General features: G+C 65.4%; 4 protein-coding genes and 2 long non-coding RNA genes across 6 annotated transcripts; 2 read left to right on the top strand and 4 right to left on the bottom strand.

The window, feature by feature from the left end:
* Positions 1 to 5997: 5997 nt before the first annotated feature.
* ZNHIT2 (zinc finger HIT-type containing 2) lies at positions 5998 to 7793 on the top strand. The gene has a single exon (XM_021549397.3). It carries the CDS (start codon positions 5998 to 6000, stop codon positions 7183 to 7185), a length of 1188 nt encoding a protein of 395 aa, XP_021405072.1. The 3' UTR covers positions 7186 to 7793.
* A 178-nt stretch (positions 7794 to 7971) lies between these two features.
* Positions 7972 to 12266, bottom strand: LOC116184685 (delta(14)-sterol reductase TM7SF2-like). The gene is made up of 6 exons (XM_077790593.1): positions 12246 to 12266; positions 12086 to 12142; positions 9304 to 9466; positions 8970 to 9050; positions 8766 to 8888; positions 7972 to 8427 (listed from the first exon to the last, which is right to left on the bottom strand). Exons 1-6 carry the CDS (start codon positions 12264 to 12266, stop codon positions 8273 to 8275), a joined length of 600 nt encoding a protein of 199 aa, XP_077646719.1. The 3' UTR covers positions 7972 to 8272.
* A 106-nt stretch (positions 12267 to 12372) lies between these two features.
* Positions 12373 to 13482, bottom strand: LOC110480992 (uncharacterized). Its single transcript, XR_002467185.2, has 2 exons — positions 13392 to 13482; positions 12373 to 12753 (listed from the first exon to the last, which is right to left on the bottom strand). It is a non-coding gene; the product is annotated as an uncharacterized LOC110480992 (long non-coding RNA).
* Positions 13483 to 13615: 133 nt separating this feature from the next.
* LOC144248420 (uncharacterized) lies at positions 13616 to 14458 on the bottom strand. Its single transcript, XR_013341730.1, has 4 exons — positions 14374 to 14458; positions 14032 to 14111; positions 13772 to 13801; positions 13616 to 13661 (listed from the first exon to the last, which is right to left on the bottom strand). It is a non-coding gene; the product is annotated as an uncharacterized LOC144248420 (long non-coding RNA).
* Positions 14459 to 14485: 27 nt separating this feature from the next.
* Positions 14486 to 17555, top strand: ZFPL1 (zinc finger protein like 1). The gene is made up of 6 exons (XM_077790592.1): positions 14486 to 14550; positions 14819 to 14926; positions 15118 to 15229; positions 15802 to 15995; positions 16098 to 16285; positions 17310 to 17555. The coding sequence occupies exons 2-6, from the start codon at positions 14825 to 14827 to the stop codon at positions 17476 to 17478; spliced, it is 765 nt and encodes a 254-aa protein (XP_077646718.1). The 5' UTR covers positions 14486 to 14550; positions 14819 to 14824; the 3' UTR covers positions 17479 to 17555.
* A 374-nt stretch (positions 17556 to 17929) lies between these two features.
* On the bottom strand, positions 17930 to 21846 carry LOC110480995 (EGF-containing fibulin-like extracellular matrix protein 2; the record flags this gene model as incomplete). The annotated part of the gene is made up of 8 exons (XM_077790591.1): positions 17930 to 18196; positions 18757 to 18940; positions 19148 to 19280; positions 19583 to 19696; positions 20318 to 20437; positions 20544 to 20660; positions 21479 to 21598; positions 21768 to 21846. Coding segments are annotated over 8 exons (1134 nt in total), but the record flags the coding sequence as incomplete, so codon positions are not given.
* Positions 21847 to 21957: the final 111 nt, after the last annotated feature.

Genomic DNA, 21957 nt, shown 5'->3' with positions numbered 1-21957 from the left:
TCCCTTCAGGACCCCAAAGCCCCCCCTGGGACCCCCAGAATTCTACTCGGGACCCCCAAAATTCCTCCCAAAAACCACCTGAGACCCTCAAAATTCTCCCCAGGACTCCAAAACCCCCCCTGGGACTCCCAAAATTCCCTTCAGGGACCACAAAACACCCCCTGGTACCCCCAAAATTCTACTCGGGACCCCCAAAATTCCTCCTGGGACACCCAAAACCCCCTGAGAGCCCCAAAATTCCCTTCAGGACCCCAAACCCTCCCCAGGACCCACAAAATTCTACTCGGGACCCCCAAAATTCCTCCCGAAAACCACCTGAGATCCTCAAAATTCTCCCCAGGACTCCAAAACCCCCCTGGGACTCCCAAAATTCCCATCAGGGACCACAAAACACCCCCTGGGACCCCAAAAATTCCCTTCAGGGTCCCCAGAATTTATCCTGGGACCCCCCAAAAACTCCATGAGACCGCCAAAATTCCCTTCAGGACCCCAAAAACCCTCCTGGGATGCCCAAAATTCCCATCAGGGTCCCCGAAATCTACCTGGGACCCCCAAAATCCCCCATGGGACCCCAAAATTATCCGCAGGACACCTAAAATTCCACCAAGGATGCCCAAAAACCCCCTGAGACCCCCACAGTTCCCTTCAGAACCCCAAAATCCCCCCTAGGACCCCAAAAATTCTACTCGGGACCCCCAAAATTCCTCCTGGGACACCCAAAAAATTCCATGAGACCCCCAAAATTCCCTTCAGGACCCCAAACCCTCCCCAGGACCCCCAAAATTCTACTCGGGATCCCCAAAATTCCTCCCGAAAAGCCCCTGAGACCCTGAAAATTCTCCCCAGGACTCCACAAGCCCCCCTGGGATGCCCAAAATTCCCATCAGGGTCCCTGAAATTCCTCCTGGGACCCCAAAAACCCCACTGAGACCCCCAAAATTCCCTTCAGGACCCCGAAGCCCCCCCTGGGACCCCCAGAATTCTACTCGGGACCCCCAAAATTCCTCCCCAAAACTCCCTGAGACCCTCAAAATTCTCCCCAGGACTCCAAACCCCCCCCTGGGACTCCCAAAATTCCCTTCAGGACCCCAAAAACCCTCCTGGGATGCCCAAAATTCCCATCAGGGTCCCCGAAATCCGCCTGGGACCCCCCCAAAACTCCTTGAGACCCCCAAAATTCCCTTCAGGACCCCAACCCCCCCCCCCCCCCAGGACCCACAAAATTCTACTTGGGACCCCCAAAATTCCTCCTGCGACACCCAAAACCCCCTGAGAGCACAAAAATTCCCTTCAGGACCCCAAACTCGCCCCTGGGACTCCCAAAATTCCCATCAGGGACCACAAAACACCCCCTGGGACCCCCAAAATTCCTTTCAGGGCCCCCGAAATTCCTTCTGGGACCCCCCCAAAACTCCATAAGACCCCCAAATTTCCCTTCAGGACCCCAAACCCTCCCCAGGACCCTCAAAAGTCTACTCGGGACCCCCAAAATTCCTCCCGAAAAACAGCCACGGGTCCTCGAATTTCAACGTCCTCGTTTTCGCGCCCTCTCGAGAAGGTCAAGCGAGTCCGCGCCAAGCCCCTCCCAAGATGGCGGCCGCGGGCGGCGGGCTGCAGTGCCGCTCTCTGCCCACACGGCGGCAGCACTGCGCCGTCAGCAGCGAATGCCCCAAAGATCCGCGCGGGAAAGAACGGAACAAAAACCCTGCCTCGGACCCGATAGGAACCGAAAGAAAAAACCTTTCCTCTTAAACTGCATTTCAACAGAGTTTATTTTTACATTTTTCACATTTATATTCACATTCGGATTTATAATGTATATTGATATATAATTGTATTTTCACAATTCCTTACATTTATTCCACTTATTATATTTTATATTTTTATACATATCTTAATAGATTGCTTACATATTTCTATAGTTAGATTTAGAGTTCTAAAAGGTTTATATTGATTAAAATAAAAACCTGACTCTATCCAAGTAAAAATCTTTAAAAAAACCCCTTTATTTAAACTCCATTTAAATTTATTTCTATTTTTCGCATTTATAGTCAAATTTACATTTTAAATGTAGATTGATGTATGGTATTATTTATAGTCTATCTCTTCTTAATACTATTTTTATTTCTATTTTATATTTTTATATATATCTGTATACATTGAATATATATTTCCACATTTAGAACGATATCAAAATAAAATGTATATTCAATTTTTTTCCATTAAAGCCCTGCGTCTAACCAAATAAAAACAACAAAAAAAGCCCTTTCTATAAATGATACTCGAATATTTATATCTTTTTTCATCATTATAGTCACATTTGCATTTCTGCTTTATATTGATGTCTTTATTAAAGTATATATAATTTTTTATTTAAATTCTATTTTGTACATACTGCTAATACTTATATTTACTCACCTTTGAATTTTTATATAGATCTTAACGTATTTAGGATATATTTCTATACAAAGATTTCTAATTCTATTTTATTTTTATTCATAATTTTTATAATAAAACCCCTACCTACTACCAAATAGAAAATAAAATCCCCTTTATTTTAAACTATATTTAAATATTTCTTTATTTCTATTATTGTTTTTTACAAGTACTTATATATTCTATCACAATATATCAAAGTACTATATGTCGATATATAATATTTATGACGTGTAATGTGTTGTAATAAGACATATACAGTAAAATATGCATTATGTACTATATTGATTCCATTATTTTGTAATTTTTATATTTATATATCCACATGTATTAATGATACATCTCTATATGGATATTTAATTATATAATTATATAATTATATCTATATGGATATTTTATTATATAAGTCCTGTCCCAGCGGGAGGCTTCCGGTGTGGTCTCGCTGTCAGGCTGTGCTGTGCTGTGCTGCTGTTGTTGGGGTGAAAAGGGAAAAGGCTGCTTAGGGTGAGGTTAGGGCTGGGTGAGGGGTGCTGTACCTGTACCCTAACTTGCCTCCTAAGCTGTACCCTGTAGCCCTGATCCCCACTGGACTGTCCAGCCCTCAGACCCTCTCCCTTCACCCCTGACCCCTCCCTCTGCCCCCCAGCCCTCAGGCTCTGGCTGTCACCCTCGAGCCCCCCCCTGCCCCTCAAGACCCCTCTCCTCTGCCCCTCAGCTCCTGTGTGCCACCCGTAATCCCTCTCCTCTGCCCCTCAGCTCCTGTGTGCCACCCTTAATCCCTCTCCTCTGCCCCTCAGCCCCCAGCTTCTCTGTGTCACCCTCCAGCTGCCCCTGCCCCCCTCAGCATCTCTCTGTGTCACCCACTGTCCCCTCCCCTGTTCCTCCCTCAGCTCCCAGCCTCTGTCACCCTCAAGCCCCACAGTGCCCCTCAAGCTGCCCCTCAGCCTCTATGCCATGAAAAGACCCTAAAAACCCATAAAAATGCCCTAAAAAACCCCTCAACTTCAAAATGTCTTAAAACCCCCACAGAAACATAAAAATAGCCTCAGAATGCCCTTAAAATACAATAAAATTACCCTGCTTTAAAAAGCCCCTAAAAATCCCCATAGAACCTTTAAAAATCCCTAAATATTCCTAAAAATAGCCCCAAAATCCTTAAAATACACTAAGACCCTAAAAAACCATAAAACTTCCCTCAAAACACCTAAAAATACCCTAGTCCTAAGAGTCCTCCACATACCTCCGATAGTCCTTAAAAAAACCCTAAAAATTTTTAAATACTCCTAAAAAAGCCCCAGGAACACCCAAAAAACGCCCCCTAAAAATTCTATTAGTACTAAGAAAGCCCTTAAAGTACCTTAAAAAAAAATCTTTTAAAAACCCTGAAAAAACCCTAAAAGTAGCCTAAACGTTCCCAGAAAGTTCCTAAAAAGCTCCTGTGAGAAAACCCCTCAAATATCCTTTAAAAACACTAAAAAAAAAACCTAAAGAAGCGCTTACTCCCCAACCCCTACGAGTTGCTCTCTAACCAGCAAACGCCATCCCAACCTTTTAATTAAAGTCACTGTCTGCAGCTTCTGGGAGGGGTCTGGGGCTGTCCCAGCATTGGGGGCAGTGCCCGCAGCTGCTGCTGGGGAAAGCTGCTGTTCCAGGGGTGCTGTTTGGGGTGGGCTTAGGGCTGGCTCACCTGTCACCCTCAGGCACCCCCACTTTGTCCTCAAGGCACCCTCAGCCTCTCAGCCTCCTTGTGTCACCCTCTGGGTCCCCACCGCAGCCTCTCAGTGTCCCTGTGCCACCCTGGAGCCCCCTTTTACCCCTACAGACCCTTCTGCCCCTCAGCCTCCTTGTGTCCCCCGCAGCCTCTCAGTGTCCCTGTGCCCCCTTTTTACCCCTCCAGACCCTGCTGCCTCTCAGCTGCCCCCACCCTCTGTGCCACCCTCCAGCCCCCTGCCCTCAGCCCCAGGTCCCTTTGTGACACCGTCTGGGAGTCCCGGGCACCCCTCTGGCTGCCCTGGCAGGTCTGGGACCCTGGCAGGGCTCAGGAACCCCCTGGACAGAGCCCCAGAGACACTGGCTGTGATCTCTGGCCATGGAAAAGAGTTTTCAATCTTACAGCATGAAGTACCAGCTCTGAGTGTTTGATATCAGTAATAATTAGTGTGGAACGGGTGCAAAAGTAGAATTTTAGGAATCTAGATGGAGGAAATTGGGTGTGCCTTGTCCTTTTTCTCCTTCTTCACGCCCTCCATGTGTCACTGTGGTGTTGGCATTTTTCTGTTGGTTCAGGCTGGGGACACACTGTCCAACGTAGGTGACAGATATTGGCACGTTCTTGTAAATCCAGCCCAGAGAGTTTCTGGTATTGAATGTTTGTCACATCCCACTGAGGGCAGAGCCCCACACGCTGCCCTGCAGGACAGAGCTGGGCAGGGCAGCAGAACATGTGAGAGATAAACAGAATAAACAAATTTGAAAACCAGCAGAGACTAATTATGACCCCTTCTTTGGCAGCGGGGCTCAGAGACTTTCTACGATCTCGGAATCATCAATGCCACGGATTCCCACAGCACCGTGCAGCCCACAGACGTCGTCCCTGCCTGTTTTATTTCGGTGCTGTCCTCCATCCAGGGCTGCACTATCCCCACGAGTTCGGGCTCCCATGTGGGGCTGCAGGGAGCCAGAGGTGGGCGGTGGGGGCAGTGAGGGATGGGGCAGGGGCGGGATGGAGAGGAGTGACGGGTGGAGAGAGGGCGGGAGAGGGGCAAGGTGGGCTGGAAGAACAGACAGGGTGAGAGGGGGAGACAGGGACCGAGAGGAACAGGACTGACGAGAAGATGTAAATTTGGAGGGGGCACCCCATACATCCCAGACCAAAGCTGCACCAAAATACAATCCTGGTTGCCGGGGCAAAGCCAAGCACCTGCCGCAAACTGGCATCAGGAACCTGGGCTGGCGAGTTTTCTTTCCCAGGGAAAAGGGCCGGAATTTGTGTTCAGGACCCTGTAGCCCTGAGTTGGTAGTTGCCTTCAAAAAATCTGAATGGCGCAGGATGTGTCCCAGAGCCAACCTGCCACCACCTCGAACTCGTGGTGCCTTGACAGTCCCAAGCGCATCCTGATTATAATGAGCCCGGCGACAAACAGGGCTCTGTGATAAACTGCCACCCCCGAGGGTGCCGAGAAGGCAGCGCCGTCCTTCCCCCTCAGCTGTCACCCAGAGCATCGCCTGCTCCGGCCCCTCGGGTCCGGGAGCTCTGTGACAGCGCGCTAATCAGCGGAGCGTTAATTAGATCGCTTTAGCGAGCCGGGGCTGTTCCGGCGGCCGGCGGCGAAAAGAGCCGACTGCCTCCGGAAACGCCCGAATGGCGGAGAGCGCCGGCCGCCGAAAGGGGGCCGAGCGTGGACGGAAACACCCGATCGAGGGCGGAAAAGCCCGAGTGGCGCAAAGTGACCGAGGGGCGGGGAGCTCCGGCCTGCGAGCCCTGATTGGCCGCTCGCCCCGGGGGGCGGGGCGCGCCTGGCCGCGGCGCGGCGCGGCGGCGGCGCGGGCTCAGACGCGGCGATGGCGGCGGCCGGGCCGGGCGCTCCGTGCGGGCTCTGCAGCGCTCCCGCCGCCCCCTACACGTGCCCGCGCTGCCACGGCCGCCTCTGCTCCCTGCGCTGCTACCGCGCCCACGGCCCCTGCGCCGAGGCCTTTTACCGCGACCAGGTTCTTGAGGCGCTGCGCGCTGAGCGCAGCTCGCCGCCGAGCCCCGCGCTGCCCGCGCTGCGCGGAGGACGCGAGCCCGGGGATGCAGCGCGGCCTGCGAGCCGCGGGCTGTGGGAGCGGCTCGGCGAGGCGGAGCGCGACGGGTTCCGGCGGCTGCTGAGCTCCGGGGAGGCCGCGGCGCTGCTGCCGCCGTGGCGGCCGTGGTGGTGGCGCGGCCGGGGGCGAGTGGAGGAGCTCGGGGACGGCTCGGGGGCCGAGGGGGAGGAGGAGGAGGGCGGCGAGGGTCGGCCCGGCCCCGCGCCGCCCGTGCCGGCCGCGGTGCCGCCGCTGAGCGCGCTGCGCGCCGCCGCCCCGTCGCCGCTGGTGCGGTTCCAGCTGCCGAACGCGCTGTTCGGGTACGCCTTCGCGCTGAGCCTGCACGGCGGGGACGAGGCGCTGCTCCCCGAGCTCCCCGACGCCGCCGTCGCCGCCTCGGCCGCGCTGCGCGGCCGCCGCCCCTTCGCCAGCACGGCCGAGGCGCTGCTGAGCGCCCGGCGCGACGCCCGCGCCGCGGGGCTGCCCCTCAGCCCCCTCGGCGACAGCGGGGCGCTCCTGGCCGTGGCGCAGCTGCTGGAGGGGCGCGACGGCCGCGACCCCGGCGCCGACGTGGCAGCGGCTCTGTGGCACCTGTGGCGGCTGCTGAGAGCGGGGGCGCGGGCGCTGCCGCCCCCCGAGCGGAGCCGCTTCCGAGGGGCCCGCAGGAAGGTGGGCTTCCTGCTGAGCTGGAGCCGCGGGGCCACCGAGGAGCTCGCCCAGCTCGCCCGGGAGGCGCGGGAGGTTCACGCCGAGGTGGCCGCGGAGGAGGCGGCGGTGGCCCAAATCAGGGAGGGGCTGGAGAAGGTCTGGGGGGGCCCCCGGCCGCCCCCCAGGGAGGAGCGGACGCCCTGGCTGGTCACGGACGGGGCCCGCGTGGAGAGGGATGAGGAGCTTCTCGGGGGTCCCCCGGCTGTCGGTACTGACAAGGGGGTGCGGGGCCGGCAGCTGATCGAGGAGCTGGACTGAGATGGGCAGACCCCAAGGAAACAGCCCCGGGAGAGAAGCAGCCGGTTAAGGGACGGGACTGATGGACGTCCGGAGAACCAGGCCCGGGAAAGCTGCTCCTTAAGGAGTAGGACTAACGACGGGCCAAGGAAACCGTGCCTGCCGTGACTCATTAAGCAATGGCACCAAGGAGATCCCGGCTCATTAAGGGCTGGACTAAGCAACGTCCAGGAAACCAGTCCGAGAAATGACACTCTTTAAGAACAGGACACACCAAGGGAGGGGATTAACGGGACCCCGGGGAAGTGGATTCAGGAGAGAACCTGCTCATCGGTGATCCGGACTGAGGCAGACCCAACGAAACAGGCCCAGAACCGCTCGTTAAGGGCCAGGACTAACGAACATCCCACAAAACAGGCCTAGGAATGACACTCATTAGGGATGGGACTAACAAGAGATTAAATACCATTTGGAGAGATCTAGAATTAATTAATGGTCTGGGCTAACAGAGGGCCCAGGAAAGTGGCCCGGGAAAGCTGTGCAGTAAGGGATGGATGAGAGTAACTGGATCCCAAAGAAACCAGAGACCCTTCTTGTCGATGACCTGCCTAACAAGCTCCTTGCGATAATTAATGAGTGTGGGCACTGGTTTATGAACAGGGCACTACTTATTAGAAGTGGGTGCTGATGGATGTGGGCATTTATTCATGAAGGAGGCAGTGATAAGTGAAGGGGAAAACTAGTTAATGAAGGGGGGCACTAATGAACACGGCCATTAACAAAGAAAAGAAGGGCAGACCCCAAGACTCAATGACAAGATTTTTTTTTTTCCTTTATCCACAGTAACGGGGCTGTGAAACCCCCTGTGACCTGGGGGGCCCTCAGCAGCTAGGGGCGTCCCAAGGGGGTCCCTCAGTTGATTTGAGAGGTCCGTGAATTTGGCAGTGTCAGTAAATGGTTGGGGGTGGGAGTTTGGGGGGGTCCTGAAGGCGTTGCAGTAGATGGGGGGGTGAGCTTGGGCGTTCCACAGGCAACGTGGAGAATCCCAGGAGGGTCCCAAGGAGTCCCTCTGTGGATCTTGGGGTCGCGGGGGGTCTTAGAGGAACCCTCAGTAGACGAGGGGCAGCAGCCGGTGGGGGACACGCTGGCACAGGCCCCCCCAGGCCCCCCCAAAGCGGCGCCGCTGCCGCCGCTCCCCCACGAGTGCTCGGAGCTCGCGGAGCACGGCCCCCGCCAGCAGCAGCAGCAGCGGCGGGGACAGCCCTGGGGGGACACGGGGGTCAGGGCCCAGGGCTGGGGGGCTCTTGGGCAGCGGGGAGGGTCTGGGTGTTGGGGAAGGGAGCGGGGAGGACCCAGGTGTTTGGGGGGAGATGCCCAGGAGGTGCCAGTGGGGCAGGGACAGGACATCTGGTGTTTGCGAAGGTCAGGGGAGGTCCCAATGTCGGGGGGCTGCAGGGTGGGGGGAGGTATTTTGGGGTGTTCAGGGTGTCTGCGAGGGTTTGGAGGGGCTCGGGTGTCTGGGAGGGCTCAGGAGGGACACAGGGTTTTGGAGGGGTCCCAGCCAAGGAGGGGTGCCCCAGCAGGGTGAGGTGGGGTCTCACCGCAGGGGAGGGTCCAGCCCAAGGCCATCAGCAGCTCCCCGAGGTCATCGGGGCGTCGCACGAGCCCCCACCAGCCCCCTGCCAGCAGCACCTGCCCTGTGGCCGTGGGGACTGTGGGGAGACCTGGGAGGGAAATGGGAGTCTCTGGGGTCCCAGATTTGGGGATCCTCAGTGGTTTGGGTGTCCAGGGCTTGGGGGTCTCACCGGCCACTCGAGGGTCTCGGGGGTCACGGCTGAAGAGGCTCCTCTGGGTGGTGGCACCGTGGAAGATCCACAGCCCCAGGGCTGGGGGAGAAGGGGAGGGGGATGTCAGGGCACTCCAGACTACCCGAGACTCCCCCGAGCTCCTCACTGACACCCCCCAAATCCCCCCAGTTCCCCCTGAACCCACCCCACCCCATTCGGCCCTGCTGCCCCCCCCATTCCCCCAGTTAATCCCAGTGCTCCCATGAACCCCAGTTCCCCCCAGTTCCCCCCCAAATCTGCTCCAGTGCTCCCCAGTCCCTGCCCAACTCCCCCAGTGCTCCCCTGTGCCCACCGTAGAGCCCCCCACAGGCAGCCCCCCCGGCTCCCCCCAGCCTGTTTTGGGGTCTTCGCAGGAGCAGCAGTGCCGGGAGGGGACCCCCAAAAGGGCCCCAGGCCAGAGCCCCGAAGAGTCCCAGGAAGCCCCCGGGGCTGGGGGGGGAATTCCTGCTCAGCTCCTGGGGAAGGGAAAGAGGTGAGAGCCCACAACCCCCCTCCCCAAAACACACCTCACCGCCCGGGGGGACCCCAAAACCCCCCGGAGACCCCACAGACGCTCCCACTGCCCCCATACAGCCCCCGGAGCCCTCCCGTGTCCTCCCACCCCCCCCGCAGCCCCCCAGCCCTGCCTCCCCCACCGGGTCCCCCTGGCCGGGGGGTTCCCTTTGCCCTGGGGGTCCCCCCTTGTCTCCCCTGGGGAAATTTCCCCCCCGTGCCCCTCGACCCCCCCCATGTGTGGTTTCCCCTCGCTCACCCCCCCAACCCGTGCGGTCCCCTCCACATCCCCCCCACCGCGCCCCCCACCCTGAGGCGCCGCAGCACCGGGACCCCCTGAGCGGCCGCCACGAGCACGAGGGGCAGCGACGGGGACCCCCAGAGCCACTGCTGCTCCCCCAGAGCTGCCGCCAGCACCAGCAGCTGGGGGGACATCGGGGACACGGTGGGGGCAAAGGGGGAGGCAAAGGCAGGGGGACACATACGGGGAACAACGGGGGGAAGAGCCCGTTAACCTCCCGGGCCCGCCTCTTGTCCCAGTGCTCCCAGTCCCTCCCAGTTTGCCCGCAGCAGGCCCAGGCCCCCCACCCCTCCCTTCTCCCCAGTACCCCCCGCACCCACCCAGTGTCCCCCAGGTGTTCTCCCAGTCCCCTGCCAGTGCCCACCCACTCTTCCCCCAAGCCCCTTCCAGTCCCCCTGCAGCTCTCCCAGTTCCCCCCAGTCGCTCCCAGTGCCCCCCAGTCGCTCCTAGTCGCTCCCAGTTCCCTCCAGTCACTCCCAGTCGCCCCCAGTGCCCCCCAGTTCCCCTCAGTCACCCCCCAGTTGCTCCCAGTTCCTCCCAGTCGCCCCCAGTGCCCCCCAGTTCCCTCCAGTCGCTCCCAGTGCCCCGTACCCAGGCGCAGAGCCCGACCCGCTCCCAGTGCAGACTTTCGGGGGGCTCCAGCGGGGACCCCGGTTCTGCCCCCACGAAGAATTCATACACGAGGTGTCCTGGAGGGGGAGGGGGCGCAGCCTCAGTGCCCAGACACCCAGAGCCCCCCCGGACACCCAGAGCCCCCCCGGACACCCAGAGCCCCCCCGGATGACCAGAGCCCCCCCGGATGCCCAGAGCCCCCCAGCCTGGCCCCCCAGCACCCACCGCCACCCCCGAGCCCCCCAATCCCCTCCCACAGACCCCCCACTTGCCATGACCCCCCCAATCCCCTCCCCAGCCCCCCCAGCCCCCCAAATCCCCTCCCCAGGCCCCCGCTCACCGGTGCCCCCCCCCCGCAGTCGCCGCCGCGTGAGGAGGACGAGCCCGAGGCCGAAGGCGACGCTGGACGCGGCCGCCGCCAGCGGGGGGAGGAGGGGGCACAGGGGGGGCAGGGGGACCCCCAGGGCCAGAGCCCCCCCCAGCGCCCCCCCCAGCGCCAGGAGCCCTGAGCCAGCGGCAGGGAGAGCTGCGACCCCCGAAGGGACGCCCGAGCCCCCAGCCCACCCCCAACCCCCCAAAAGGACCCTGGGCCACCCCCCCGAGTCCCACCAGGACCCCCGACCCCTCCGAGGGACCCTGGGCTCGGACCCCCACCCAGCCCCCCCAGAGGGGCCCCCAGGGACCCCCACTCACAGCCGAGGTCCCGCAGGGGTCCTGGGGTGTCACCGGGGCTCTGGGGACAGCAGAGTCACCCTGACCCCCCGCCCTGACCCCCTAGACCCACCGGGACCCCCCCCCCACTCCCCTCCTCAGTGTCTGCAGAACCCTGGAACCACCCAAGCCACCCCCACCGTGCCCCCACCCCCCAAATCTCCCACCCCACAAATCCCCCCAAATACTCCAAGCGCCCCCAAATTCCTGCATCCCCATATCCCCCTCATATCCCCCACCCCCCAAATTTCCCAAGCCCCCCCAAATCCCCACATCCCCCCCAAATCCCCCTCATATTCCCCACCCCCCAAAACCCCCCATGCCCCTCGAATCCCCAAGCCCCCGTGCCCCCCACTCACCCTCGGGGGTCTGCAGCAGCTCCCGAGCGCATGCGCGCCCACCCAGGCGAGGACGAGCGCCAGCGCGGGGGCCGTGGGCAGGGCCAGGGCGGGGGTCCCCCAGCCCTCCCCCTCCCCCACGCAGGCGCTGACGACCCCCACCAGCCCCAGCGGCAGCAGCAGCGTCAGAGCCCCCGCGCCTGGGGGGGGCGGGTGAGACCCCACCCCAAAAAGGGACCCAGGGACCCCCCAAGGAAAGGGGCCTGGGTGTGTCCCCCTCCCCAAAAAAGGGTCACTCCCCCCCCACCCCCACAAGGGGTCTGAGGGCCGGGTGCCCCCTTTCCCCCAAAAGGGGTCCCCAACCCCTCCCAAAGGGGACCCCAGACTCCCAGCCCCTCCCAAAGGGGACCCCAGCCCCCCAAAAGGGGACCCCAGACTCCCAGCCCCTCCCAAAGGGGACCCCAGCCCCCCAAAAGGGGACCCCAGACTCCCAGCCCCTCCCAAAGGGGACCCCAGGCTCTCGACACCCTCAGCCCCCAAAGGCATCAGGAGCTCCCTTCCCCCTCCCCAAAAAGTGACCCAGTTGTGCCCCCACCCCCCAAAACTGAACCCCCCCTTACCCCAGGGCCCCCCAAATTCCAGCTCGGGGGTGGGAGGTGCTCGGGGGGGCTCCATGGCTGGGGGAGGGACGAGGGGATTTTGGGGGGATTTTGGGGGGATTTTGGGGGTCCGGGGCGCGCAATCTCCGCCTCTGGGGGCGTGGCTTGGCGATGACCACGCCTCCCAGGTGGGTGATGTCATCGTGCCGCGCGCGGATTGGCTGCAGCGCCGCCCCGCCCCCCTTAAAGAGACAGTAACCCTTTTCTGGTGTTCTGTGACGTCACGAGTTACGTCATCACACGGCAGACCCACGACAAAAACTCGTTTAATGGGCAACAAACGGGGGGCGGTGTGGGGGCTGACAGCTCCGGGGGTCCCACACATGTGGGGCCCCTCCCCCCCCACGGGGGTCTCACCTCAGGGTCCCACAGGGCAGGGGAGGGGCTCTGCATGGGGGGTCCCCGCACAAGGACCCCCCAGTCCCGAGGGTCCCGTGGGGGTCCCGTGGGGGTCCCCAGGCGTCTCTCTGGCCTGGAGAGGTCCCACAGGGGTCTGGAGGGTCCCCCGAGGGTCCCTCCTGCACGGGGGGGCCCCAGGGGTCTCGGGGTCACTCCACGACGAGCGGGAACCTCTCGGCCTCCTCGAACTGCGCGTTCATGGAGGAGGCCCAGGCCTCGAGCTCCGACAGCTGCGGGGGCACGGGGAAGCTGGGGGGCACTGGGGAATGAGGGTACGGGGGAATGGGGGGCACTGGGGAATGAGGGTACGGGAATGGGGGGCACTGGGGAATGGGGGTACGGGAATGGGGGGCACGGGGGAATGGGGGGCACTGGGGAATGAGGGTACGGGAATGGGGGGCACTGGGGAATGGGGGTACGGGAATGGGGGGCACTGGGGAATGGGGGCACGGGGGAATGGGGGGCACTGGGGAATGAGGGTACAGGAATGGGGGCATGGGGATGGGGGGCACTGGGGAATGGGGGCACGGGGGAATGGGGGGCACTGGGGAATGAGGGTACAGGAATGGGGGCACGGGGATGGGGGCAGTGGGGGCACAGGGATGGGGGGCACTGGGGAGTCAGTGGGGGAAAAGGGGGGCTGAGGGGAGCAGCAGGGCAGGGGGGAGGGTCAGGGGGGTGAGGGTCCCACAGATCCATGGGGGGGTCTGGGGATGCTGAGGGGGTCATGGACTCCTGGCACTTTAGGGGGGCATTTTAGGGGTCTGGGGGGGGGGGTAAATAGGGGCACTGAGGGGTCACAGGGGAGTCCTGGTGGCACAGGGGGGGCACAGAAGGGTCCCGGGGGGTCCCAGGGGGCATCACTCACGTCAATGGGCGTCACCTTCTTCTTCCTCCTGCGCTCAGGGCGGCCGCTGATGCCGGGCAGGTCGAGGGGGGGGATCTGGGGGGGCTCGGGGGGCAGATTGAGGGGGAGGGGGCTCAGCGGGGAGCCCCCCAGCCCCCGCGGGGCGCCCCCCCCCGGCTCCAGGCGGCTGTAGGAGCGGCGGACGCGGGAGGCAATGGGGGAGGGGAGCGGGGAGAGGGGAGGGCAGGGGGACGGGGAGGGGCAGGGGTCGTTCTCCTTCTGGGCCTGCAGCTGTGGAGGGGGGCAGGGGGGGTCAGCGTGGGGGAGGGAAGGGCAGGGTGGGGTCCCGGCCTTACCAGGACCCCCCCATCCCCACCGCAGCCCCCTCCCCCCCAACACACCCGGGGGCTCCGTCGGGGTCGGTCCAAGTCCTGTGGGGGAGGGGAGAGGGTCTGTGAGCCCCCAAACCGGGACGCCCCCCCGAAAACCCCGGGACCCCCCCCCAAACCCTGGGGCTCCTGGAACACCCCCCAGGACCCCCCACAACCCACTGGGACCTCCCTCTTCATGCCCCTGAGAGCCCCCAGCCCCTAGGACCCCCCCCAAACCCCTTGGGGACCCACCCCCGACCCCCAGAACCGTCCCCCAGCCCCCCACTCACCGGGCTGTGGGGTGGGGGTCCCCAGGGGGGGCCACCCCGGGGCGACGAGACCACCAAGCGCTCGGAGCTGTGTCGCGGCACTGCGGGGGCAAAGGTGCGGGGCGTGGTGGGGGGCGAGGGTCGCGACCCCCGGGACCGCCCCAGGGACACTCCAAACCCCGCAGAGCCCCCCCAGAGCCGCAGGACGGACACCCCCGGCCCACAGCCCTGCCCGTGAACCGACCCCAGCCCCAAATTCCCTCGGGGTCCCCCCAAGGCGCCCCCAGCCCCACCCCCGCCCCAAATCCCCCTCGGGACCAGCCCACCCCCAAATGCCGCCCGGCACCCCCCGGCCCCCCTCACCCCTCGGAGTCGCCCCCGCCGAGCGCCGCCCGCCCGCGGCTCCCGCCATGGCCGTTCGAACGGCCGGAAGTGGCGTCACGCCGCGCGCCGCAGCAGCCCGGCCGCGCTTCCGGTGACGTCACCCAGGGGCGCCGCACCCGGAAGCGCCAGCGGGGCAGCGCGGTCGCCATAGGAACGGTGAGGGGGGGTTTGGGGGGATTTGGGGGATCCAAGGAGGGTCCGGGGGGATCCCGTGGGTCCGGGGGTCCCGGGGGTCCCGTGGGTCCGGGGGTCCCGTGGGTCCGGGGGGATCTCGTGGGTCCGGGGGTCCCGTGGGTCCCGTGGGTCCGGGAGGGTCCCGTGGGTCCGGGGGTCCCGTGGGTCCGGGGGTCCCGGGCAGCGGCAGCTCCTCCGGGGGGCTCGGGAGCCCCCGGTCCCCCCGACTTGCCGGCTCGGCGCCGCCCAGGCCGCCATGGGGCTGTGCAAGTGCCCGAAGCGCCGGGTGACCACGCTCTTCTGCTTCGAGCATCGCGTCAACGTCTGCGAGAGCTGCCTGGTCAGCGCGCACCCCAAGGTGGGGCGGGGGCTCTGGGGGCTCTGGGGGGCTCCGGGGGGCTGGGAAGGTTCGGGGGGCTCGGGGGGACTCTGGGGGGGCACTGGGGGGGATTCAGCGGGCTCTGCGGGGCTGGGGAAGGTTTGGGGCTCTCAGCGGGGCTGTGGGGGTCCCGGGGTGCCCCGCTGCCCGCTGAGCGCCGTGTCCCGCAGTGCATCGTGCGGTCATACCTGCAGTGGCTGCAGGACAGCGACTACAGCCCGCAGTGCCCGCTGTGCCGGGCGCCGCTGGGCGAGCGCGACACCGTCCGGCTGGCCTGCTACGGTGGGCAGGGGGCACAGGGGTCCTGGGGGCTTGGGGGGTCCTGGGGGGGTCTTGGTGGGCACCGTCCAGCTGGCCTGCTATGGTGGGCGGGGGCACGGGGGGTCAGGGGGTCCTGGGGGGTCCTGGGGGCACCGTCTGGCTGGCCTGCTATGGCGGGCAGGGGGCACGGGGGTCCTGGGGGCTCGGGGGGTCCTAAGGGGGTCCTGGTGGGCACCGTCCAGCTGGCCTGCTATGGTGGACGGGGGGTCCTGGGGGTCCTGGGGGGCACCATGAGGCTGGCCTGCTACAGTGGGTGGGGGGCACGGGGGGTCTTGGGGGGTCCTAGGGGGGTCCTGGGGGGCACCATGAGGCTGGGCATGGCGAGTTCTGGGGGGCTCGGGGGGTTCTGGCCTGCTATGGTGGCCGGGGGGCACGGGGGGTTCTGGGGGTCTCGGGGGTCTGGGGAGGGCTCGGGGGGCACCGTGCAGCCGGCCTGTTAGGGTGGGTGGAGGTCCCAGGGGGCTCGGGGGTCCTGGGGGCCCGGGGAGGGCTCGGGGGGTCCCGGGTGCCCCTGACCCTCCCCCTGCCCCCAGACGTGTTCCACTGGCCGTGCCTGGCGGCGTGGGCGCGGGCGCTGCCCCCCAGCACGGCCCCCGCCGGGCACCGCTGCCCCCAGTGCGGGGGGCCGCTCTTCCCGCCCCCCAACCTGCAGGGCCCCGTGGCCGAGGCGCTGCGGGCGCGGCTCCGGACGGCGCCGTGGGCCCGGCCCGGCCTGGGGCTGCCGCTGGTGAGTGCCGGGGTGGGCACGGCTCCCGGGGGGTCCCCACACCGCCCCGGAACTGCCCAGGGTGCCCCAAACCCCGCCCTGAAACGCTCCAAACCCCCCCAGATCGAGGACTCGGAGGAGCTGCCGGAGCCCGAGACCTCCACGGAGCCCGACGGGGGCTGGGACGGTGCGGGGCTGCCCCAAAAACACCCCCAGGAGCACCCCTGGGACCCTGCAGAGCCCCTGGGGAGCACCCCCGCGTTTCTGCCCGGGAAGCTGAGCCCCCCCAGCATCCCAAAACCCACCAGAGACCCTCCGAGATGATCCCTGTGTACCCCAATTCCTCCTCTGAGAGCCCCAAATTCCCCCTGGGACTAGGCAACTGCTCTGGAACCCCCCAAAAACCTTCCCAGGACCCCCAAAAATCTCCCAGGCACCCTGACCCCCCAGAAACCCTCCAAGGACCCCCAAAATTTTCCCTGGAACCCTGACCCCCCAGAAACCCTCCAAGGACCCCCAAAATTTTCCCTGGAACCCTGACCCCCCCGAAACCCTCCCAGGACCTCCAAAATCCTTCCTGGAGGCCCATCCCTCCCCCAAAGCGGCTCGATGGGACCCCAAAACCCTCTGGGACATCTCAACCCCCACCCCCCCAATCCTTCCTGGCGCACCCCAACCCCTTGAAGCCCCCCCGGGTCCTGCCCGGGGCAGCCCCCGATGCCCAGCTCTGTGCCCGCAGCCCCCCTGGCGCCGCCCCAGCCCCCCCCGAGCCCCCCAGCCCCCCACGCCGTCGTCCACATGGGGGGCGAGACCCCGACGCTGCACGCCGGTGAGTCTGGGGGCTTCGGGGGGCACCGCTGGGGGTCCCCCGGCCCGGGCTGGTTTTTAGGGTCCCCGTGCTCTCCCCCCAGGCTCTGCCCCACGGAAGCCCCTGGGGGGCCGTGAGGCCCGGAGCCCCCCCGACCACGACGAGGACAAATACCGGCGGCGGCCGCTGGCCTGGCTGCCCCCCAAGCTCAGGTGGGGCTGGGGGGGACCCGGGGGGCGCTTGGGGGGGTCACTCTGAGGGTGGCATGGGGTGCCTTTGGGGGATCCCTTTGGGGGGGTCCCTTTAGGGGGTCCTTCAGGGGTCCCTGGGCTCCCTTTGGGGGGTCTCTGGGTCCCTTCAGGGCTCCCTTTGGGGGGTCTCTGTGTCCCTTTGGGGGGTCCCTGGGTCCCTTCAGGGGTCCCTGGGCTCCCTTTGGGGGGTCTCTGGGTCCCTTCAGGGGTCCCTGGGCTCCCTTCAGGGGTCCCTGGGTCCCTTTGGGTCCCCCCTCTCTGACCCCTCCCCCGCAGGTGCCGCGCGCGCGGGGCCCCGCGGCGCCCCCTGCTGGCGCTGTGCCTGGGCGGGGCCGCGGCCTTCGCGCTGCTGCTGCTCCTATTGGCCAGCCTGGGCAGGGGCGGGGCCGACTCCGACCCCGCCCTCGAGCCGCTCAACAACCCGCACGTGCGGGTGGGGCACTGACCACGCCCCCGGGGCGGGGCCGGGGCGGGCGTGGCAAATAAAGGGCGCCCCCCTGTGGGGAGGGAGGCAGAAGCGTCTGTGTGACTCTTGGGGGGCAACAGTCCCCCCCAGTTCTTCCCAGTCCCTCCCAGTATATCCCAGTCCCCCCCAGTTCCCTCCAGGCCCCCCCAGTCCCTTCCAGTCCCCCCCAGTCCCTCCCAGTCCCCCCCATTTCTCCGCACACCACACTGCTTGGCGCTGACTCTCATTCTTTGTTCCCAAACCGGGGGTCCCCAACAGTTCTTTGGGGGTTGGGGGATCCCTTCAGGAACTTGGGGCGCCCAGGGAACAAATTCGGGGGTCCCAGGCAGGGCGAGGGTCAGCCCGGGGAGGTTTTGGGGGCCCCAGGGCACACCTGGGGCTCCCGGGGGGTGTCTGGGGGGTCCCAGTGGAGGTTTCGGGGGTGTCCCCCCTAGAATGGGTGGGCACCCATGGACAGGTGGAGGCGGAGCAAAGCCAGGCCACGCCCAGCAGGGGGCGGGTCCCACGCGCCGGGGGGCGGGGCCTCGGCTCCGGGGGGCGGGGCCTCGGCTCGGGGGGGCGTGGCCTCGGCTCGGGGGGGCGTGGCCTGCGCCGGGGGGCGGGGCCCCGGCCGGAGCAGCTCCACCTCCAGCAGCAGCTGCCGCGGGCCCGCCAGGGGGCGCACCAGCTCCAGCAGTGAGCTGTGATTGGTCAGCGCCTGCGGGGGGCGGGGTCACACAGCGACCCCCAGAATTCCCACCGAGCCCCCCAAATTCCCACCGAGCCCCCAAAATTCCCACCGAGCCCCCCAAGATTCCCACCGAGCCCCCCAAAATTCCCACCGAGTCCCCAGAATTCCCACCGAGCCCCCCAAGATCCCCACCGACCCCCCCAAAATTCCCACCGAGCCCCCCAGAATTCCCACCGAGCCCCCCAAAATTCCCACCGAGCCCCCCAAAATTCCCACCGAGCCCCCAGAATTCCCACCGAGCCCCCCAAGATTCCCACCGAGCCCCCGAAAATTCCCACCGAGCTCTCCCAAACACGGCCAGAGACACCCAAGGGACCCCGGGCAGCTCCCGGCCCCAAAACTCCCCCACAGCCCCTCCCACCTCCCTCCAGACCCCCCAAAAATCGCCTCAAAGCTGCCCCAGACTCCCCCAAATTCCCTCATACCACCCCCAAAATCCGTCCCAGCCACCCCGGTTCCTGCCGAGCCCCACCTCAAGCCCCCCAAAATCCCTCCGAGCCCCCCAACTCCCTCCCAGGCCCTGGTACCCGCAGGCGGAAGGTGCCAGGGGGGCCCCCCCGCAGCCGCAGCCTCTGGGGGTCCCCCGGGGGGTGCTGGAGCTGGAAAATGCCGGCGGGGACGTCGGGGATGTGGGGCAGGGCCAGGAAGCGATGCAGGAGCCAGCGGGGCCGGGGGGCACAGCCGGGACCCCCCCTGGGGCACACGCAGGTCCTGCCGGCCCAAGGAGGGGCATGGGGGGGATCCCCAAACCCGGGACCCCGCCCGAGACCCCCAAACCTCCCCGGAGCTCTCGGGGCCCCCCAGTGGGGTTACAGGGACCCCCGAGATGGGGCAAGGAGGAGACCCCCCAATTTTGGGGGCGCACGGAGGGGCCAGGAGCTCTCCCCGGGGTTTTGGGGTGCACGAGGGGGTCCTTACCCATTGCTGCGGGGGTGGGGGGCGTAGGGCCCCCGGCAGAGCTCGCGGGGGACGCAGAGGTGCCCCCCAAAAGTGTTGAGGCAGCTCTGGGCCCCCCCGCACTCGTGGGAGCCCTCGGCACACTCGTCCCGGTCTGGAGGGGAAAGGGGGGGACTTTGGGGGAGGCTGAGCCCCCCCAGTGCCCCACAGCCCCCCCACCCTGACCACAGCCCCCCCAAATCACCCCCAGAGGCCCCACAGAGCCCCCAGCCCCCCCACCCATCACAAACAGCTCCTGTTCTGCCCTGGACGCCCCCCAAACGGCCCCACAGCCCCCCCAAAGCTCCCAAACCCCCCCAAAACCCCCAAACGGCCCCACAGCCCCCCCAAAGCTCCGAAACCCCCCAAAACCCCCAAACGGCCCCACAGCCCCCGGCGCGCCCCCCGGCCTCGTACCCCGGCAGAGCCCCCCCTCCTGCGCGTAGCCGGGGGGGCAGAGGCAGCTGAAGCCCCCCGGGAGGTTCTGGCAGCGGTGCTGGCACGGGACCCCCCCACGGCACTCGTCCACATCTGGGAGACCCCCGGGGGGGCAGAGAGACCCCGGGGGGGCAGAGAGACTCGGTGAGACCCGGCCGGGGGGACATGGAGCCACCCCCACCCCAAGGTGACCCCCGAGGGTCCCTCGGCCCCGCCCCGGCCCCGCCCGTGCCACACCTGCCCGGCAGGGGGCGGGGCCGGGGCTCTGGGGGCGTGTCCACACTCGGTGGGCGTGTCCCTATCCCGGCTGGGCGTGTCCACACCTGGCCGTGTCCCACCCGGGCGTGTCCCACACCTGGCCGTGTCCCACCCGGGCGTGTCCACACCTGGCCGTGTCCCACCCGGGCGTGTCTCACACCTGGCCATGTCCACACCTGGGCATGTCCCACACCTGGCCGTGTCCCACACCTGGGCGTGTCCCACACCTGGCCGTGTCCCACACCTGGGCATGTCCCACACCTGGCCGTGTTTCACACCTGGCCATGTCCCACCCGGCCGTGTCCCACACCTGGCCGTGTTTCACACCTGGCCGTGTCCCACACCTGGCCGTGTCCCACCCGGGCGTGTCCCACACCTGGCCGTGTCTCACACCTGGCCATGTCCACACCTGGCCGTGTCCCTCCCGGGCGTGTCGCACGCCTGCCCGCGCCTTACCGTGGCAGCGGTGCCCGTCGGCGCCCAGGACGAAGCCGGGCCGGCAGCGGCAGCGGAAGGAGCCGAAGGTGTTGAGGCAGAGCTGGGAGCAGCGGGCGCCCATGGAGCACTCGTCCACGTCTGGGGGCAGGGGCGGCTTCGGGAGGGGGCCCGGGGGCGCCCCCAGCCCCGAGAGCGCGGGGGAGGGTCTCCCCGCCGTGCCGGGGGGGTCGGGGGGGGCTCTGACCGAGGCAGGAGCGGCCGTCGGGGCCGAGGCTGAAGCCGGCGTGGCAGCGGCAGGCGAAGGCGCCGGGGGAGTTGGCGCAGCTGTGCTGGCACCAGCGGAACTGGCACTCGTCCTCATCTGCACCAGAAACGCCCAAACCCACCCCAAAACTGCCTCCTGAACACCCCCGGGGACCCACACCCAGAGGTCATTCCTGTCTGCACCAGAAACACCCAAAAACACCCCAAAACCACCCTATCAACATCCCCAGAGACCCACACCCAGCACTCGTCCTCATCTGCTCCAGAAACACCCAAATCCACCCCAAAAACGCCCTGTGAGCACCCCTGGGGACCCACACCCGGGGGTCATTGCTGTCTGCAGCAGAAACACCCAAAATACCCCAAACCTGCCCAAAAATGCCCCCGGGGACCCACACCCGGAGGTCATTGCTGTCTGCACCAGAAACACCCAAACCGGCTCAAACCAGCCCAAACCCAGCCCAAACCAGCCCAAACCAGACCAAACCCAGCCCAAACCAGCCCAAACCCAGCCCAAACCAGCCCAAACCCAGCCCAAACCAGACCAAACCCAGCCCAAACCCAGCCCAAACCAGACCAAACCCAGCCCAAACCCAGCCCAAACCCAGCCCAAACCCAGCCCAAACCAGCCCAAACCCAGCCCAAACCGGCCCAACCCAGACCAAACCAGCCCAAACCGGCCCAAACCCAGACCAAACCGGCCCAAACCCAGCCCAAACCCAGCCCAAACCCAGCCCAAACCGGCCCAACCCAGACCAAACCAGCCCAAACCCAGCCCAAACCAGACCAAACCCAGCCCAAACCGGCCCAAACCAGCCCAAACCGGCCCAACCCGGCCCAAACCGGCCCAACCCAGCCCAAACCAGCCCAAACCCGCCCCCCGCGCCCCCCGCGCCCCCGGTGCCCCGCACTGACCCACGCACTCGGGGGGCCGGTGCCGGTAGCCGGGGGGGCAGCGGCACTCGAAGCCCCCCGGGAGGTTGATGCAGTCCTGGCTGGGCCGGCACGGGGGGGGCCCCGCGCACTCGTCCACGTCTGGGGGGGCACAGAGGGGGGCGGAGCTCCGGGACCCCCCGGGACCCCCAAAATGACCCCACAGCCCCGCCCCCACCCGTGAACCCCCCACCCCCACCCTTCCAAACCACGCCCCCCTCAACAAGCCCCGCCCGCTGATTTGCATACGCGTGGCCACGCCCCTCCTCACCTGCGCAGGCGCCGTCGGGGGCGGGGCCGAAGCCGGGGGGGCAGCGGCGGGCGGGGGGCGGGGCCGGGCGCGGCGGGGGCGGGGCCGGGGGCGGGGCCGGGGGCGGGGCCGGGCCCGGGGCGGGGCCGGGGCGGAGCAGCGCGGCCGAGCGGGGCAGGCACAGGTACCCCCCGAAATGGTTCAGGCACTT

The sequence above is a fragment of the Lonchura striata genome, unplaced genomic scaffold, assembly GCF_046129695.1.
Source record: "Lonchura striata isolate bLonStr1 unplaced genomic scaffold, bLonStr1.mat Scaffold_117, whole genome shotgun sequence".
In the NCBI taxonomy this organism is placed as follows: Eukaryota; Metazoa; Chordata; class Aves; order Passeriformes; family Estrildidae; genus Lonchura; species Lonchura striata.
The sequence above is the reverse complement of the archived record's forward strand: the minus strand, read 5'-3'. Positions and strand labels throughout refer to the sequence as shown.

What these genes read in the sequence shown, in the direction of transcription:
- ZNHIT2 (XM_021549397.3), top strand. Translation starts at nt 5,998, where the DNA reads ATGGCGGCGGCCGGGCCGGGCGCTCCGTGCGGGCTCTGCAGCGCTCCC.
- LOC116184685 (XM_077790593.1), bottom strand. Translation starts at nt 12,266, where the DNA reads ATGACATCACCCACCTGGGAG. An exon ending in TGACATCACCCACCTGGGAG is followed by an intron (nt 12,143 to 12,245) that starts GCGTGGTCATCG and finishes TCCCTCCCCCAG; the next exon opens with CCATGGAGCCCCCCCGAGCA. An exon ending in CCGAGACCCTCGAGTGGCCG is followed by an intron (nt 8,889 to 8,969) that starts GTGAGACCCCCA and finishes TTTCCCTCCCAG; the next exon opens with GTCTCCCCACAGTCCCCACG.
- ZFPL1 (XM_077790592.1), top strand. Translation starts at nt 14,825, where the DNA reads ATGGGGCTGTGCAAGTGCCCGAAGCGCCGGGTGACCACGCTCTTCTGC. An exon ending in CGTCCGGCTGGCCTGCTACG is followed by an intron (nt 15,230 to 15,801) that starts GTGGGCAGGGGG and finishes CCCTGCCCCCAG; the next exon opens with ACGTGTTCCACTGGCCGTGC. An exon ending in CCGGCCTGGGGCTGCCGCTG is followed by an intron (nt 15,996 to 16,097) that starts GTGAGTGCCGGG and finishes AAACCCCCCCAG; the next exon opens with ATCGAGGACTCGGAGGAGCT.